The sequence below is a fragment of the Syngnathus scovelli genome, chromosome 16 (assembly GCF_024217435.2).
Source record: "Syngnathus scovelli strain Florida chromosome 16, RoL_Ssco_1.2, whole genome shotgun sequence".
Taxonomy (NCBI): Eukaryota; Metazoa; Chordata; class Actinopteri; order Syngnathiformes; family Syngnathidae; genus Syngnathus; species Syngnathus scovelli.
Genome location: NC_090862.1, coordinates 11,737,491 through 11,757,620, shown reverse-complemented (window position 1 = coordinate 11,757,620; position 20,130 = coordinate 11,737,491). Strand labels below are relative to the sequence as shown.

Here is a 20,130-nt window from a genome sequence, read left to right as displayed (position 1 = left end):
TGTGGATGAAAATGACACAACATTCCAAAGCTGTCCACGCGTTTGTCTCTTCTAGAATCTTCTAGGAGAAGCAGCTGCTGCGTCAGAGCAATCAGCAGTTGGCCGAAAAGGTGACGGAAAGAAAGGCGCTGGGCGGAGTCGCTTGGCGTCACACCCGTCCGGAAGCCCCGCAGATGAGGTCTGACTGTCTTTTCAGGTCAGGCGGATGGAGGCGGAAGAAGCGCGTCTGAAAGAGCACATCCAGGATATCCGAGACCAAAACGAACTGCTTGAGTTCCGCATCCTGGAGCTGGAGGTGGGAAGACTCGCACAAGCGTGTTGAGGCCAGAGATGTGACGGACGGACGGACGGACGGACGGATGCATGCCTCTGCCTTTCAGGAGAGGGAGTGGCGCTCCCCCGTCTTGAAGTTTCTGCAAGTCCGTTTCCCAGACGGCCTCAGCCCTTTGCAGATCTACTGCGAGGCCGACGGCGTGAGCGTACGTAAGGCGTCCCTCGCAACCCTAACCTTAACCTGAGGTCCCAGAACACCTTACATTGCTCCTTGCGCCTTTCCCCAGGACATCGTCATCAGTGATCTGATGAAGAAGCTGGACATCCTGGGCGATAACGCCGTAAGTGTATGTCGAACTCCTTATGTTCGCACTCCACGAGACTCGGCGGCTCAAATGTGACTTTTGGAAGGCTTTGCGCTGAAAGAACCTTGTTGACGCTGTGCCTTTGGGCTCTTGCAGAATCTCACCAACGAGGAGCAGGTGGTCGTGATTCACGCCAGGACCCTTCCCACCCTAGCCGAGAAGGTAACGCGCATGTCCACGCACGCTCTCGCATTCTGCTTATGTGACAGCAGCCTTTCCTCAGTGGTTAGAATACATCAAAGTGACCAAGTCAGCACTTCAACAGAAGATGTTGGACATTGAAAGTGAGAAGGTAGACAGACACGCGACATCAGCCAAGGGGAACTCGGGGCAATGTGCCCCAACAATTCTGACCTTGAGCTGTGCTAGGATATGTTCTGCAACCAGAAGGGCTACCTGGATGAAGAGTTGGACTTCAGGAAGCGTTCCATGGACCAGGCTCATAAGGTAAGCCGCCCTCAAATCTCCCGCCGGACTACTGATGGACGGGGATTGCGGCCCAGAGGATCATGGAGCTGGAGGCCATGTTGTACGAGGCGCTACCGCAGCGGGACTGCCCCGCCACGGACGGCGAAAAAGCCAGCCACGCTGGCGTGAATGACGTGCTGACGGCGGATCAGAGACAAGAGCTTAGGAGCGCCGTGGACCAATGGAAGCGAGCCCTGATGTGGGAGTTGAGGGAGCGCGACGCTTGCATCCTCCAAGAGAGAATGGATCTGCTGCACAGCGCGCAACAGGTAAGGGCCCAAAGCCAGCCCGGCACTTACTTGCACGCTTACTGGCTTTTGAAGGCTACTTTCCATTTGTCCGTCCTAGAGGAACAAAGAGCTGAAAGAATTCATCGAAGCTCAGAAGAGACAAATCAAACAATTGGAGGAGAAGTTTCTGTTTCTCTTTCTAGTCTTCTCCTTGGCCTTCATTCTGTGGCCCTAACACCAGCTGGTGAGTGAGCTCCAGCGGCACCGCACTCGACACCTCCGATACACTGCCAGCCGGTCTCAGACGTTGGCAGACGCTCCGATGCCGACGTATACCCCCCGCCACGGTGACAGAGGCACCGCGTCACACCGGCGCTCATCCAATCAGAAGGCAGGAAAGGCAAATTCACATGCAGGGCACTCTTGAACCAGAAGAGAGCGCCACAAAAAACGGTTGTTGCCCCAAACGCGCACTAAAAAGGGTCAGAATAACAAGAGTCCCACCGGCCAGCCGGGGCCACCCGTCCATCCATTTCTTCAGGGGGGGAAAAAATTGGAGTCACCGGTGAGTACATTTTGCATTTAGCTCTGCTTTTCTGCTTCTGTCTTCAAGTGTGTGGCATCCTGCGACCAAAGATTCAGCCAACCCCAAAGCGGTTGACCTCAACGTCCCACCACCATTCCTACCAGAGCAGGTGACGTGATGCTTTGGACATCCTTCCGTCTCAGATGCCCAAATGTACTCTTTGCCACATCTGCGGCAATACGGTGTCTTTTCAAAGGTGCAAATAAATCCAGCGTGGGCGGAACACGCACGTCTTCGGTTTTTCCCGCTTTGTTTGTGTGACAGCTGTTGTGAAAATTTTACACAAATAAAGTTGTATAGTACAGGTTTGGCCAAGCCGCAACTCCCGAACCGCATGCGGCTCTTTTATGTTCATATCAACATTTGTGTGTGTGTGTGTAGGTGTGTGTGTGTGTGTGTGTGTGGGGGGGGGGGGGTTGTGCGTGTTGGCTTCACTTGAGTTCAATTTAGTATTTTCGTCAAAAGCGCATGTGGTGCAATTCCACAAAGTAGGATGGGCAAACACATTCCAGTAAACTATTAGTGTCAATTGGGCTCTCGAAATGGCAGGGAAAAGATGCACAGCAAAACGAAAATATGTAGATGAACACAGGACGTTTTTATCAGAGTGGGAAAGTTTCTATTTCTTGTTGAACGTGATGGCAAACCATTCTGCCTGATACGTCAGACCTCAGCGCATTTCAAAGATTCAAATCTTCAGCGCCATGCACTTCAGCTCACTCCATGCTAACATTGATCAGGCGTCGAACCCGCAACATCATGCTTAAGAGGTGGACATGCTAACCAGTGCACCATTATGTCAACGCATAACAACTGTAAGAACTTCCGCCGGAATTCAAATCCGCGGGGAGAGTTAACTTGTTTAAAAGGGAGTGGGCAGAAGAATTATTTAATTTATTTAAATCTATTTGGAGTGTGCGCCATTATGTCAATGCATAACAACTGTAAGTCTACTAAACAAAACAGCGGTTGCTATATGACGTCTGCCACGTCGTGGTCACGTGACGCGGACGTGACGTCGACGCCTACTTTACATCCCACCGATCACAGGACCCCTCGGCTGCATAACCGCGCCCCCTTCCCAACCAATCGGATTTGCTATACGCGAAAACGACGCCAATGGGCGGGCTCTTCCGCCAGAGTTTAAATCCGTGGGCGTGGCTCGCAACAGGAAGTAGGAAAATGGCGATGTTGACAAAGACACTGCGGATGGTAACATACGACTAACGAGAGAAATATTTTTATTTTCTGCTTGCAACTGGACCGTCCAGAGCGTACATGGTAAGTACAACTCATCGTTTTTAAAAAGAAGTACTTTTGTTGCCCTGAAAAGCGAGTGAGTGTGGCGTTTGGGGGGAACGTCGAATTTCGACGATTCTTTCTGGTCAACGGTTGTAAATGATTGCGTTGATTAAAAAAGAAAACTTGATGTAACTCTACTTTTAACTGCCGTTTCAGATAAGCGGGTATTACGTCGCAGTCATGTGCCGCGGATATGACGTAATTGGCTGAACTTCCACCAAAATTCAAATCTGTTGGCGCGATGGCCGTGAGCCACTGAGCAACGACGAATATCAACAGAAATATCTTTATTTTCTGCTTGCAACTGGACCGTCTACAGCGTACACGGTAAGTAACACTCATTGTGTTTAAAGAGATTTACGTTTGTAATAGCAACGTGTAGCTGAGGCGCTAGCAGAAGTTTAGCCGCGTTGCGTTGTACGTGTGAATATTGGTCCAGGCGAAATGTTAATGTTTAATTTCATTCCTTTAGGTTCCACGGTGTTTGTTGGCTGCAAGTTTTCCACTGCAAGAAGAGGCTCGTATCATTGACCAGGAGCGAGCTACAACGGTGAGTAGCCATAACATTTATGTTAAACACTTCCTATTTCATGTCTAACAGTACTTGATTTAACAAATAACCATAAATAAATACAGTGTGGGCACTGAAGTTAACATATGTGATTATACTGCCTAATCTGTCACCGAGTATATTGTTGCAAAGTAATATAAGATCCAAAGTTGTAATTCAGAATAGTTTTCAAAAGAAGGCCATTAGAATTATATACAAGTCTGATTACCCTGAACATAACAACAAGCTATTAATTAAATCACAAATTCTTCAATTCAAAGATTTGGTAGATTATCAGAATAATAATGTCTAACAGTAATTGATTTAACACATCACGATAAGTAGATTGAGTGTGGGCACTCTCAAGTTAACATATGTGATTATACTGCCTAATCTGTTACAGAGTATGTTGTTGCCAAGTAATGTAGAATAGATCCAAAGTAGTAATCCAGAATAGTTTTGAAAAGGCCATTAGAATAATAAACAAATCTGATTACCTTGAACATAATAGTTAAGTGTTGAATATGTCCTATGAAGTCAAAATTTGGCACCGTCATGTGGTGAAATTTGGAATTGCATCACATCCAATTTTGCCTGGGAACAAACAGATTAAATAAATCTTAGACTTAAATAAGCCACTCCTTCTCAAACAAGTAAACTCTGTCCATTTTGCGCAGTAGATGTTCTGTTAATATCTAGTATTTATACAAAGTCATAATTTAAATTGCTTTTAACCTTCATTCATCACTTCAACCAACATTACTCGCTCTTATTACCAACTTGTATCGATTTAACTGAGCGTTTAATACTTCCTATCAGGTCTCAAGTCAAGATTTGGCAAAATACAATTTCAGCAAATCCAATTTTGCCAGGCAACAAAAAGAGATTAAATAAACTAAATAAGTCTTCTTCCCATTAAATAAATCAGAAAAGTCTGTCTTGCAACCAGTCCTCTTCAAACAAGTAAAGTCTGCCCGTTTTGTGCCGTAGATTTTGTGTCTATGCCTAGTATTTATACAAAATCATAATTTAAACGACTTCATTCCTTCATTCACTTTGGAAATTTGGAATTGCAGCAAATCGAATTTTGCCAGGGAACAAAAATAGATCAATTAAACTAAATAAGTCTTCTTCCCATTAAATAAATTAAAAAAGTCTGTCTTGTAACCAGTCCTTTTCAAACAAGTAAAGTCTGCCCATTTTGTGCCGTAGATTTTGTGTTTGTGCCTAGTATTTATACAAAATCATAATTTAAAGGATTTCATTCCTTCATTCACTTTGGAAATTTGGAATTGCAGCACGTCAAATTTTGCCTGGGAAGAAAAGTAGATTAAATAAATTTAATAAGTCTTACTACTTCCCAATAAATAAATTAAATACGTCTTACTTGTTCCCACTCCTTTTCAAAAAAGTAGTTTAAAACGAGGGCCCTTCACTCAACCTTTAACCTCAACACCGCACGTCACATTGTGTTGTATCTGTGAATGTTGGTTGTGGCCAAATTATAGTTTTCTTTCATTCGTTTAGGTTCCACGGTGTTTGTTGGCTATATGTTTTCCACTGTCAGAAGGATGAAAATACAAAGTACAACGCTTGGACGTGGGCGACGACGTCACCGGTGAGTCCTTCCTTCCTATTTATTTACCTTCTATGTGCTAGAGGCTAAGTGTTAGAAGCTAAGTGTTAGAGGCAACACAATACGAACAACACAACACAATACGAACAACTCAACACAATATGAACAACTCAACACAATATGAACAACACAACAAAATACGAACAACACAACACAATACCAACAACACAATACAAACAACACAACACATTACGAACAACACAACACAATACGAACAACACAACGATACCGCACTGAACAACACGATACCGCACTGAACAACACGATACCGCACTGAACAACACGATACCGCACTGAACAACACGATACCGGACTGAACAACACGATGCCGCACTGAACAACACGATACCGCACTGAACAACACGATACCGCACTGAACAACACCATGCTGCACTGAACAACACCATGCTGCACTGAACAACACCATGCCGCACCGAACAACACCATGCCGCACTGAACAACACCATGCCGCACTGAACAACACCATGCCGCACTGAACAACACCATGCCGCACTGAACAACACCATGCCGCACTGAACAACACCATGCCGCACTGAACAACACCATGCCGCACTGAACAACACCATCCCGCACTGAACAACACCATGCAGCACTGAACAACACCATGCAGCACTGAACAACATTATACCGCACTGAACAACATTATGCCGCACTGAACAACATTATGCCGCACTGAACAACACCATGCCGCACTGAACAACATTATGCCGCACTGAACAACATTATGCCGCACTGAACACCATGCCGCACTGAACAACACCATCCCGCACTGAACAACACCATGCCGCACTGAACAACACCATGCCGCACTGAACAACACCATGCCGCACTGAACAACACCATGCCGCACTGAACAACACCATGCCGCACTGAACAACACCATGCCGCACTGAACAACACCATGCCGCACTGAACAACACCATCCCGCACTGAACAACATTATGCCGCACTGAACAACATTATGCCGCACTGAACAACATTATGCCGCACTGAACAACATTATGCCGCACTGAACAACATTATGCCGCACTGAACAACATTATGCCGCACTGAACAACATTATGCCGCACTGAACAACATTATGCCGCACTGAAAAACACCATGCCGCACTGAACAACACCATGCCGCACTGAACAACACCATGCCGCACTGAACAACACCATGCCGCACTGAACAACACCATGCCGCACTGAACAGCACCATGCCGCACTGAACAGCACCATGCCGCACTGAACAACACCATGCCGCACTGAACAACACCATGCCGCACTGAACAACACCATGCCCCACTGAACAACATTACGCCGCACTGAACAACACCATGCCGCACTTAACAACACCATGCCGCACTGAACAACACCATGCCGCACTGAACAACACCATTCCGCACTGAACAACACCATGCTGCACTGAACAACACGACGCCGCACTGAACAACACCATGCCGCACTGAACAACACCATGCCGCACTGAACAACACCATGCCGCACTGAACAACACCATGCCAAACTGAACAACACCATCCCGCACTGAACAACACCATCCCGCACTGAACAACACCATCCCGCACTGAACAACACCATCCCGCACTGAACAACACCATCCCGCACTGAACAACACCATGCCGCACTGAACAACACCATGCCGCACTGAACTACACCATGCCGCACTGAACTACACCATGCCGCACTGAACAACACCATGCCGCACTGAACAACACCATGCCGCACTGAACAACACCATGCCGCACTGAACAACACCATGCCGCACTGAACAACACCATGCCGCACTGAACAACACCATGCCGCACTGAACAACACCATCCCGCACTGAACAACACCATCCCGCACTGAACAACACCATGCCGCACTGAACAACAATATACCGCACTGAACAACATTATGCCGCACTGAACAACATTATGCCGCACTGAACAACATTATGCCGCACTGAACAACACCATGCCGCACTGAACAACATTATGCCGCACTGAACAACATTATGCCGCACTGAACACCATGCCGCACTGAACACCATGCCGCACTGAACAACACCATCCCGCACTGAACAACACCATGCCGCACTGAACAACACCATGCCGCACTGAACAACACCATGCCGCACTGAACAACACCATGCCGCACTGAACAACACCATGCCGCACTGAACAACACCATCCCACACTAAACAACACCATCCCACACTAAACAACACCATGCCGCACTGAACAACATTATGCCGCACTGAACAACATTATGCCGCACTGAACAACATTATGCCGCACTGAACAACATCATGTCGCACTGAACAACACCATGCCGCACTGAACAACACCATGCCGCACTGAACAACACCATCCCGCACTGAACTACACCATGCCACACTGAACAACACCATGCCGCACTGAACAACACCATGCCGCACTGAACTACACCATGCCGCACTGAACAACACCATGCCGCACTGAACAACACCATGCCGCACTGAACAACACCATGCCGCACTGAACAACACCATGCCGCACTGAACAACACCATCCCGCACTGAACAACACCATCCCGCACTGAACAACACCATGCCGCACTGAACAACACCATGCCGCACTGAACTACACCATGCCGCACTGAACTACACCATGCCGCACTGAACAACACCATGCCGCACTGAACAACACAATGCCGCACTGAACAACACCATGCCGCACTGAACAACACCATGCCGCACTGAACAACACCATGCCGCACTGAACAACACCATGCCGCACTGAACAGCACCATGCCGCACTGAACAGCACCATGCCGCACTGAACAGCACCATGCTGCACTGAACAACACCATGCCGCACTGAACAACACCATGCCGCACTGAACAACACCATGCCGCACTGAACAACACCATGCCCCACTGAACAACATTACGCCGCACTGAACAACACCATGCCGCACTTAACAACACCATGCCGCACTGAACAACACCATGCCGCACTGAACAACACCATTCCGCACTGAACAACACCATGCTGCACTGAACAACACGACGCCGCACTGAACAACACGACGCCGCACTGAACAACACCATGCCGCACTGAACAACACCATGCCGCACTGAACAACACCATGCCGCACTGAACAACACCATGCCGCACTGAACAACACCATGCCGCACTGAACAACACCATGCCGCACTGAACAACACCATGCCGCACTGAACAACACCATCCCGCACTAAACAACACCATGCCGCACTGAACAACATTATGCCGCACTGAACAACATTATGCCGCACTGAACAACATTATGCCGCACTGAACAACATCATGTCGCACTGAACAACACCATGCCGCACTGAACAACACCATGCCGCACTGAACAATATTATGCCGCACTGAACAACACCATGCCGCACTGAACAACACCATGCCGCACTGAACAACACCATGCCGCACTGAACAACACCATGCCGCACTGAACAACACCATGCCGCACTGAACAACACCATGCCGCACTGAACAACACCATCCCGCACTGAACAACACCATGCCGCACTGAACAACACCATGCCGCACTGAACAACACCATGCCGCACTGAACAACACCATGCCGCACTGAACAACACCATGCCGCACTGAACAACACCATGCCGCACTGAACAACACCATGCCGCACTGAACAACACCATGCCGCACTGAACAACACCATGCCGCACTGAACAACACCATGCCGCACTTAACAACACCATGCCGCACTGAACAACACCATGCCGCACTGAACAACACCATGCCGCACTGAAAAACACCATGCCGCACTGAACAACACCATGCCGCACTGAACAACACCATGCCGCACTGAACAACACCATGCCGCACTGAAAAACACCATGCCGCACTGAACAACACCATGCCGCACTGAACAACACCATCCCGCACTGAACAACATTATGCCGCACTGAACAACATTATGCCGCACTGAACAACATTATGCCGCACTGAACAACATTATGCCGCACTGAACAACATCATGTCGCACTGAACAACACCATGCCGCACTGAACAACACCATGCCCCACTGAACAACATTACGCCGCACTGAACAATATTATGCCGCACTGAACAACACCATGCCGCACTGAACAACACCATGCCGCACTGAACAACACCATGCCGCACTGAACAACACCATGCCGCACTGAACAACACCATGCCGCACTGAACAACACCATCCCGCACTGAACAACACCATGCCGCACTGAACAACACCATGCCGCACTGAACAACACCATGCCGCACTGAACAACACCATGCCGCACTGAACAACACCATGCCGCACTGAACAACACCATGCCGCACTGAACAACAACATGCCGCACTGAACAACAACATGCCGCACTGAACAACAACATGCCGCACTGAACAACAACATGCCGCACTGAACAACACGACGCCGCACAGAATAACACAATACCGCACAGAACAACACCATGCCGCACAAACAGTTTTAGATAATATTACGTCGCAGTCATGCGACGCGGACATGACGTCAATAGGCGGAACTCATGGCAACATTATAATCCGTGGGCGTGGCTTGCAACAGGAAGTAGGAAAGCGGCAATGCTGGCAAACAAGACACAGCGGTTAGTAACACGACGACTAACAAGACAAATATTTTTGTTTTCAGCTTGCAACTTGACCGTCTAGAGCGTACAAGGTAATTACAACTCATTGTTTTGAAAAATATGTTTTTTTGTTGGCCTGAAAAGCGAGGCAGTGTGGCATTTGGGAGGAACGTCGAACTCGGCGTCTGCTTCCAGCCACAGACGCCAAATTTCGACGATTATTTCGACTGGTCAACGTTTGTAAATTATTGCGTTGATTAAAAACTTTATTTAACTCTACTCTTAACTTTGCCGTTTCAGATATGCGGGTATTACACCGCGGAAATGACGTCAATAGGCTGAACTCTCGCCAAAATTCAAATCCGTGGGCGCAATGGCCTTGAGCGAGACAACGGATACAAACACGACGATTATCAACAGAAATATCTTTATTTTCTGCTTGCAAGTGGACCGTCTAGAGCGTACACGGTAAGTACAACTCATTGTGTTTAAAAAGATTTACGTTTGTGTAGTTTGCGTTGCGTTGTATCTGTGAATGTTGGTTGAGGCTAAATGTTAATGTTTAATTTCCTTCCTTTAGGTTCCACGGTGTTTGTTGGCTGTATGTTTTCCACTGCAAGAAGAGGCTCGTATCATTGACCAGCAGGAGCTACAATGGTGAGTACCCCTTTCGTCATCCATTTATGTTAAACACTTCCTGTTTCATGTCTAACAGTACTCGATTTAACAAATAACCATAAATAAATACAGTGTGGGCAGTCAAGTTAACATATGTGATTATCCTGCCTAATATGTTTATCACAAATATGTCACTAATATGTTTATTTGTTTATCACAACACCTTTGGACCTTCAGCAATCGATTATTTCCCTTCATCTACATAGAGACAGAACGATGGTGTCTTAAACATCTCATTCATTTCACCAAATAACTTCACGCAGGTGGATAACGGCCGTCTCGGTCACGCTATGTTGCGTGATGCAGTTTTGAAGAACCAAATGCATTTATTCAATGAATAAGTCAAGCTAGATCTATGTTTATGATGTTGTACGTTACGGTACCGATTGAAGTTGAGTCCGAAGCCAGTGGAAAACAGCGCTGCGTTTGTGCTCTCCAGGTACAAATGTTGTGATCTCTGACTGACGACCGGGCGAGACTCGAGTAAGAGATGTCCAAACGAGCTCCGGCAGGGCGGGTCAAGGCGGAGCGAACGGACGCCTTTCAGGCCGCCAATGACGAGCTGAGAGCCAAACTGATGGACGTCCAGTGAGAACTTCAGCAGGAGAAGAACAAGGTGAAAACCTCAACAGACAGACACTGCCTTCCTCCCTGCCTGCTTCCCTGCCTGCCTCCCTGCCTGCCTCCCTGCCTGCCTGCCTCCCTGCTTGCCTCCCTCCCGCCCTCCCTCCCTCCCTCCCTCCCAGTTTCCCCGATGTAGATTTGACATGCGTGTGCCATGACTGTGTCAGCCTACGTCAACAAATGCACCGAGGACGTCAGCACCACTAAGAATATCATCACCCGGGGCAACCAACGACCCTGGATGACTGAGGAGGTACGTCAAACGCTACGAGCACGGAACTCTGCCTTCAAGTCTGGCGACAAGGAGACACTGAGGACAGCGAGAGCCAACTTGAACCGTGCCATCAGGGTAGCGAAGCGAGACCACAGTCGAAAAATTCAGGATCGTTTCCACGACGCCAACAACACCAGGAGTATGTGGCAAGGCATACGGGCGATTACAGACTACAACTCACCCTCCCCCCCCCGGTGGGTGAAGTTGATGCTGACTTTCTAAATGGTCTAAATAACTTCTTTGGGAGGTTCGAGGCACTAAACGGCACTCCAGCAGTTAAAACTGTCCCCCATCAGGAAGAGGAGGTACTCTGCCTTGACTCCGCCGATGTGTTGAAGACCCTGAGGAGAGTCAACCCCCGTAAGGCCCCTGGCCCCGACAACATTCCTGGGCGTGTGTTCAGGGAATGTGCAAGTCAGCTGGCTGGGGTCATCACAGACATTTTTAACACCTCGCTGGGCCAAGCCACAGTGCAAGCGTGCTTTAAGACTGCCTCCATCATTCCGGTGCCGAAGAAACCTCAAATCACCTCATTTAATGATTACCGGCCTGTTGCACTGACTCCGGTCATGATGAAGTGCTTCGAAAGGCTGCTTAAAGATCACATCGTTTCCAGACTCCCCCCATTATTTGACCCGTTCCAGTTTGCCGACCGGCAAAACCGCTCCACTCAGGACGCCATCTCCTCCGTTCTTCACCTGAGCCTGGCTCACCTGGAGGAGAAGAACACCCATGTTCGGATGCTGTTCCTGGACTTCAGCTCAGCGTTTAACACCATCATCCCACAGCATCTAGTAGGAAAATTGGAACACCTGGGCTTCAACACCCCCCTTCGCAACTGGCTGCTAGACTTCCTCACCAACAGACCTCAGTCAGTCCGGGTCGGACAGAACACCTCTGATGTCATCACCCTCAGCACAGGCTCCCCTCAGGGCTGCGTCCTGAGCCCCCTGCTGTTCACCCTGATGACACACGACTGCGTCCCCAGGTTCACCACCAATCACATCGTGAAGTTCGCAGACGACACAACGGCGGTGGGGCTCATCAGAGACAACAACGACCTGGACTACAGAGAGGAGGTGGAGCAGCTGGTGGGCTGGTGCAGAGACAACAGCCTGATCCTGAATGTGGAGAAGATGAAGGAGATCATCGTCGACTTCAGGAAAAACCAGCCTCACCACGCTCCACTGATCATCAACAGCTCAGCTGTGGAGGTGGTCAGCAGCACCAAATTCCTGGGGGTCCACATCACAGAAGACCTCACCTGGACTATGAACACTACGGCACTGATCAAGAGGGCACAGAAGCGCTTGTACTTCCTGCGGAGGATGAGGAGAGCCCACCTGCCCCCACCCATCATGAGGACGTTCTACAGGAGCACCATAGAGAGCATTCTGACAAGCTGACTCTCTGTGTGGTGTGGAGGCTGCACCGCCTCCGATTGGAAGAACGTGAGGAGAGTGGTGAGGACAGCAGAGAGGATCATAGGGGCTCCTCTTCCCTCCATTCAGGACATTTCATCTCAGCGCTGCATGTCCCGTGCCCGTAACATCATCAATGACCCATCACACCCCCACCATGGACTGTTCTCCCTGCTGCCCTCTGGGAAGAGGTTTCGCACAATCCGCTGCAGGTCCACCAGGTTCTGCAACAGCTTTTTCCCTGCTGTCATCAGACTGTTGAACATTAGAACTGTTGAGCTCTAAACTGAACTCTGCATCACACATTCACAGAACTGTACTTTATGACACTACGGACCTCTATCTTGCACTATCTCGCACTACCAACTTTACTGAACTTGTGTAAACCCTTTAAATAGAAGTTTAATACATGGTTTAGCATTCCTCTGCACACTCTTGAATACTGTTTTGTCTACTTGCACTATTGCATAATTAGCACTGCTGCACTTTATACTTATTTGTAATATATATATATATACAGTATATGTATATATATATTTTCATAGGATATGTTACTTCTATTCAACTGCAATATCACTACTTTGTTGTAAGCCGTGTGCAACGAAATTTCGTTTTGTATGCACCATGTGCAGACAAGATGACAATAAAGTTTGTCTAAGTCATGTCAGGTCAGCTGTCTGGAGAGAGAGAGAAGTCAGGACCTGCGGGCGGAGCACCACCGTGCCACCGCCGCCATGACGGAACTCAAAAGCAAACTCCATGAGGAGAAGCAGAAAGAGTTAGCCGTTACCAGGGAGACATTACTGCGGCAGCATGAAATGGAGCTGATGAGAGTGATCAAAATCAAAGATGGAGAGATCCAGCGAGTGAATGCCTTGGTCCTCAGCCTGAGGGACGGCTCCATGGACAAGGTGATCCGCTCAATCCGTGTCTGACTATCCGCACGCCACGTCGGGCTCCGATGCGGCCGCTACCGTATTGTGTAGCTTGTCCCCAGTAAGCGTCGCGGCGCTCCGTTGCGGTCTCAACGGCCCGATGTGGCGCAATGTCTGCTCAGGTGAGGAGCGGGGGCGCTTTGCTGGCGGAAGTGGAGGAGACGCGGCGGTGTCGGGAGACCGAGCGGTGTCGCCTCCACCAGGAGCGCGGAAGAAGCCCTGGCAGCGGCCCAGCAGGCCTGGCAGTCCCGAGCGGCCGAGCTCCGATCGGCTCATCACCAGCATCGGGAGGAGCTGAGCCGAACCAAGAGAGACTGCGAGAGGGAGATCCGCCGACTGGTAGGACTGATCAGATGCGCGGTGCGTGGCTATGTTCCCAATTTCGTTGTATACCTGCAGTGCAATGACACCTAAGGCATTCTATTCTATTCTATTTCACAAGAAGAAAACGTCCGGTTGCTCGCTTCGCTTTTGTCACAGCAATGGTGTTCTAGTCGATTCAAGATAAAAATTGGCCGGTTGCTCTCTTTGTTTTTGTCACAATTCTGGCAAATGAGTTTGCCCGCCTGCCTGAACGCTCCCCGTTTGTACATCCGGATGGATGAGATCAAGCTGAAAGACAGAGCGGTTAGTGTTTTGGATAAATCCCTGGGGCCGGCCACGTCCACCGCCTTCAGCTGCAGACTCAGGCTGCCGAGCAGCAGATCGCTGCCCTGAGGGATTCCCAAAGGGCGGGCCTAAACTACCCTGGAAGTGGGGTCAACGGCGCTACTAGCAATCCTCTTCATAGCGTAAGCCACCTCATCACACACTTGCAGTACGCATGACTTAGTTCGTTGCTGGAGGAAGGTAGCACAAAAACAGTTTTGAACTTTGAACGAGTGGTTGTGTGTGTGTGTTGCGGGGCGTTTTCAGTCTCAGGAGGATCGGGACACGCGAAGGTTTCATCTGAAAATCGCTGAGCTCAGCGCAGTCATCAGGAAACTGGAGGATCGAAACGCCCTGCTTTCTGAAGAGCGCAATGAACTGGTAATTTATTGACGGCACGCTTGAAGGTTTGCGCTACGTTTGATGCGCGCCATCCAGCGAGGCACCCATTGCGCTTGCTTATTAGTTGAGCGGCGCGGCGAGTCGGTTGCCTGGTTGATGTCTTTTATTGGGAGCCAAAGCCACGATTCCGTTCAAACCGATGCAAAAGGAATGGATACGTTCTGGCCCGCGTGTTGTGCGTCTTTCGCATCCCGCACTTCATGCTTGCAGCTTAAGCGACTGAGAGAAACAGAAAGCCAGTTTCTGCCACTCCTGTACAAAAACAAACGACTGAGCAGGAAGAATGAAGAACTCTCGCTGGTGCTGTGTCGCCTTGAAAACAAAGTGCGCTTTGTCACCCAGGAGAACGAGGATATGGCAAGCTTGGTAAGTCGACGCGGACAACGGCGGCGTGCCAACAGAGTCCACTGAATTTGTGTTCCACAGAGAAGGCCTAGTTCGCTCAATGACCTGGAGCGCGGTTGCGGCCAGCAGGACGGTGAAATGGAGTTCCTTCAAGTTGTGGAGCAGCGGCACATCATCGACGACTTGTCCAAGGTCTTCAGGCAGGCGACTCGGTGCACGTACGGCAGCGCCGCGCTCGCTCGCTGTCGCCAGGAAACCTTTTCCGTCCAAAGCTTGGCCGGCGGCCGCCATCCAAAAAATTGGCCCCTTAAATTCCGACCTTTCAAGCAGGAGCATTGTGCGCACGCGTTTGAACACGCTTTAGACTTGTTTTGCCGTTTTCAGCAGCTCAAAGCTCCCGTTTTGTCAGCGCCTTTGCCACTCGCTGTGCGCTGAAAACGACGGACTCGCCCGGCTGCTCAGCCCGTCAACCATGAGCCGCGAGCGCGACGTCATTGTCCGTAGGCAGCTAGTGGCAAAATGCACCCTGTTAGAGTTGCGCTCGCTCCAACTTATTTTGCAAGAACCACACGGGAGACAAGTAAGTTCTTTTGGACACCTGCAGGTGGAGAGTCCATCCGTTGTACGAATGAAGTCTGACTCTCGGCTCCTGCACGAGCATTTTTATTAAGAGAAACAGGGTGGGTGTAAGAGTGGATTGAATAGAGAAAGCCCTTGACCTCTAGTCAAAACATAGCAAGGGATGTTTTACGACTTTGTGTAGGAAGGGATAAGCGATAGGGATAAATAAGGGATAAATAATATTATTTATTACAGGTTGCAGTCAAAGTCAAAGCAACATAATCATACGATAAAGATAATCTGGAAAACCCTGACACACCCTGTAGTTGTCACTTTTGGAAAAGACTAGCGTCCCTCCAATCATCGCCGGTGACGGGTTTTTCAGGCTCTGGAGACAGGAGCTCATGTCAGAAATGTCATCGTGAGTCGCGTTTGTTTCTGCGCCGGAGCCGTTCGTTCCCTTTGCATCCAAAGAATCTCAAAGGCGGATTATTTGTGTCGACAGGAGAGAGATTTGCTGCTACGATACCGACGTCGAGAATCTCTGAGGAGGAACAAAGCGTGAGGTCCTGCAAGGTGAGTCTGTTTGTTTGCGGCTGCTTGGTGTTGCGCAAGATGAAATGGCCTTTTTCTCGCTATCGTTCCTCTCGTCGATTCATCGTGAGGTGTCGCTTCAGTTTGTTCAGAGAGATGTTTGCTTCCGCGCCCGCAGGTCATCGAAACATTTTACGGCTACGACGAAGACGTGTTGGTGGACTCGGACGGATCGTCCTTGTCTTTTCACACCGACAGAACCCCCGACACGGAACCCGAAGAGGTAGCCCGCCATTTCTGCCAGCGTATTGGCGCCAAACATTCCTCTTCAGCCTGGAATCGGACTCGTCTTTGCGTCGCGGGTGCTTTGTCGCCGGTCTGACTGATTCTGGTACTAGTGCTGTGTTGCATTGGTGTGTGCATGAGGAGGCGGAGCTTCGCTACCGCCAGCTGACGCAAGAATATCAAGCGCTGCAACGAGCCTACGCTCTGCTAGCCCAGACCAGCGGAGGGGACTACGACGCCGAGAAGGAGATCAAGGTGGCGCCCCTTCCCGCAACCCCCGGCCGGGTCGCAGCCTCCCCGTTCTCACCCAGCCTCGGGTGTTCTCTGGTCTGAAAGGAGGAGGAGGGAGGCTCCTCCTCCTCCTTTCAGACCAGAGAAAAGCTGATGGTAGTGTCAAACGCACCTCTTTCAATAAGGTGCCCCCGGCTTCCCGGTAACGGGTTTGTCTTAGCCGGGTTCGGAGATTCGTCCGTAATCTAACCACCCGAGTTAAATTAACTCCACCGGAATTAATCTAATTTCTGTACGACGCCAATCCCTCTCAAGTCACCCTAAGCTCGAGCCGAGTAACTCAATTCGAGGCAAGACTTCGAAGTGACCGCATCGTATTGATGGCTCCCCGCTAATGTTTGAAGTTCTTATTATGTTACGGATATTTTTAGATGTCTTTGTTAAGACCTCAGGGATTCGTTTGTATAGCGCACCCTAGCACTAGTTTTGCCGAAGTAAATGTTGATATGGGTCCGTTCTACTTGGTCGCTCAAGCAGCGAGCCGACCAACTTGTTTATTCGAAAGAGAATCGAATTAATAAAAGTGTGACAATAATAGCATTTAAGGAGAAAATTAATGCACTTTACGTTATTAATTCTAACTTCTTATATGTAGATCTAGCACTTAACTGTCGGAGTGCTTCACCCCACTTGATTGCTTTAAAAAGAATAACAACTTTCTTAAAACGAATAAAAATGTCTTACTTTATTTAGATTTGCCCAGTAATTAATTTGGAAGGCAAGTCTATTTTTCGATCGTGTCCTGTTTAACTTTTGACGCGGCCCGACAAAATTAAGAACTGGGCCGCGCCCGACGGACAATCGAAATACTTTTATCCTTCACCAACTCAAATGATCTATTTTAACCATCGTCGTTATTTTATTTAGAGGAAGTAAATTTTCAAACGAATTCACTTTTGACGAAATTCACTCTTCCCTTAAATATCTACGAAAGTTATTTAATTCTCTAACATGTTCGGAGTTACTTTTTACGCGGCCCGTCAAAAGGGGAAACGGGCCTGCGCCCTTCAAATAATTAAATTACTTTCAGTTCTACACCAAACCAATAATCCGATTCAAACACTTCCGTTAATTTATTCAGACGAAGCAAACTTTCAAACGGATTGAAATTCACTCGTGTCTCAAATAACTACGAAAGTTATTCAATTCTCTAAAATTGTCTGATGTTACTTTTATTTATTACGGTCCTATATTATACCATAATAACCCCCCGCACATTAATCAAATTGTCAAATCAACCCCGAACCATCGATTGTACATTCAGTACAAATCAGCGCACAACAAAGTAGATGAATATACACAACACATTTATTGAAGAAACATGAAATAGAATTACAAATCTTAATCACTCCAGAAACCGAACAATTTCACCCACTGATACCCGTGTTAATAAAATCATTCAATCTGATTTAAACACTTCCTTTAATTTATTCAGTCGAAACAACTTTCGAACGGATCGAAATTCACTCGTGGCTCAGATAACTACGGAAGTTATTTAAGTCTCTAACTTGTTCGGAGTTCCTTTTTACGCGGCCCGTCTAAAAGGGGAAGCGGGCCTGAGCCTTCGGTTGCATATTCAGTACAAATCCGCGCACAATGAAGTAAGTAATATACAAAACACATTTATTGTAGTAACATGGAATAGAATTACAAATCTCAATTACTCCAGAAACTGAACAATTTCACTCACTGATACCCGTGTTAATAAAATCATTCAATCCCAGAACAATTCGATTGCAAAACACAGTTCATAAAAAAGGGAAGAGGTAAATACCAGCTGCGTGCTATTTTTGGTGGAAGCAAAATCGAGTGATCAGTTCGATCTTGCTTCTAAAATCCAAATTAGAGAAACAGGCTGGCCACGAGGAAGCCGGCGGCCCGATGACTATTCCCCCCTCTCGCTAAAATACATAAAAACGGTCATCCTCACCGATTTCTCCTATAAAGTTGTCCAGTCCAATTTTTGGGAGTAAATCCAAGTTAATTTCAGTCCAGCGATCCTGCGTCTCACACAAAGATCTTTGGGACTTTGGAAAAAAAATCTTGAAACTCCTCCGGGCCTCTTCACGTATGAGCGCTCTTTTGGGGGAAAAAGCCCTGAAGCTGCTCCTGCAGGACCTTTTATAGACCTCTCCGTCCCTCCCCTCCCCTTTCTTTTCTCCTGTACTTTCCCTATAGGGTAAGACTGCCCAGTTTTCCCACGCCTATAGAAGGGACTGGCCAGCTTTCTCACGCCTATAGAGGGAACTGGCCAGTTTTCCCACGCCCATAGAGGGAACTGGCCAGTTTCCCCACGCTTGGTTATCTGTGGCCTTCAGCAGCTGTTTCCGCCCTGACCACGCAGTACTTTCCACCAAATGCACAGCTAGTGGTAAAACCTTTCACTTCCCCTTTTCTTCTCTTTCTGTTACATGAAAATAACTTTTTAAAGTTACGCTTCAATTAACTCTGAATTAAAAATCCAAACCCTTGACCTACTTTTCTAAACAATTTATGTCACGCCACTATTCTCATAGTGACGGGTTTCTTGATCGAATTGACAAATAATATTGCTTAAAGCGGTTACAGAATACATTTTTAGCCAAGCAAAGAAATAAAAAAATAAGAATCACATTTGTGCTTCTCCAAACAATTTATGTCACGCCCCTATTCTCATAGTAACGGGTCTCTTGATCGAATTGACAAATAATATTGCTTAAAGCGGTTACAGAATAAATTTTTAGCCAAGCAAGGAAATAAAAAAAAAAAATAAAAATCACATTTGTGCTTCCATGCGTGACTCACACTCTGACACCGTGTTCCTTTTTTATATCTATTTTAACCGGTTCAGCTTATTCTGGCCCCTCTTTTGGGCTCACGTTTTGGTCTGGCGCCATCTTTTGGACAAATTTGGAATTTCAGCTCTGCCAATTTATTCCTGTGAACAATCCATATTCTACCATTTGCACCATCTCTACCCCCATGTTACATGACACCCCCTCTTTGGATTGAAAACAGGTATAAATTATCCCTGATCCCCAAGAGCGACACAGCCATGTCGTCGTCTTCGTCTGAGATATTCACAACCTCAGCGGTCGTTGAAGTAGGGCAG

General features: G+C 48.1%; 1 protein-coding gene and 3 long non-coding RNA genes across 5 annotated transcripts in view; all 4 read left to right on the top strand.

The window, feature by feature from the left end:
• Positions 1-355: 355 nt before the first annotated feature.
• Positions 356-2,222, top strand: LOC125983418 (janus kinase and microtubule-interacting protein 3-like). Its single transcript, XM_068653483.1, has 8 exons — positions 356-479; positions 561-614; positions 735-800; positions 862-930; positions 1,008-1,085; positions 1,142-1,375; positions 1,455-1,580; positions 1,950-2,222. Exons 1-7 carry the CDS (start codon positions 360-362, stop codon positions 1,569-1,571), a joined length of 738 nt encoding a protein of 245 aa, XP_068509584.1. The 5' UTR covers positions 356-359; the 3' UTR covers positions 1,572-1,580; positions 1,950-2,222.
• Positions 2,223-3,105: 883 nt separating this feature from the next.
• On the top strand, positions 3,106-10,497 carry LOC137841011 (uncharacterized). The gene is made up of 6 exons (XR_011088298.1): positions 3,106-3,203; positions 3,381-3,551; positions 3,697-3,774; positions 5,302-5,392; positions 10,104-10,133; positions 10,342-10,497. It is a non-coding gene; the product is annotated as an uncharacterized lncRNA (long non-coding RNA).
• A 123-nt stretch (positions 10,498-10,620) lies between these two features.
• On the top strand, positions 10,621-13,868 carry LOC137841058 (uncharacterized). Of its 2 annotated transcripts, none has more exons than XR_011088397.1 (3): positions 10,621-10,698; positions 11,159-11,335; positions 13,698-13,868. It is a non-coding gene; the product is annotated as an uncharacterized lncRNA (long non-coding RNA). The 2 variants fall into 2 exon arrangements; XR_011088398.1 differs by lacking the exon at positions 13,698-13,868 and adding an exon at positions 11,511-12,409.
• Positions 13,869-15,763: 1,895 nt separating this feature from the next.
• Positions 15,764-20,130, top strand: part of LOC125983435 (uncharacterized) — a 93,457-nt gene continuing 89,090 nt past the window's right edge. The window contains exons 1-2 of the long non-coding RNA XR_011088385.1: positions 15,764-16,505; positions 16,642-17,003. This is a non-coding gene — a long non-coding RNA (uncharacterized lncRNA). The remainder of the gene's footprint in view (positions 16,506-16,641; positions 17,004-20,130) is intronic.

Bases quoted from the DNA above. Each gene is read 5' to 3' on its own strand.
- LOC125983418 (XM_068653483.1), top strand. From the start codon at position 360: ATGCATGCCTCTGCCTTTCAGGAGAGGGAGTGGCGCTCCCCCGTCTTG. The intron at 801-861 runs GTAACGCGCATG...GCCTTTCCTCAG, and splicing joins TTCCCACCCTAGCCGAGAAG to TGGTTAGAATACATCAAAGT. The intron at 1,086-1,141 runs GTAAGCCGCCCT...ATTGCGGCCCAG, and splicing joins CCATGGACCAGGCTCATAAG to AGGATCATGGAGCTGGAGGC.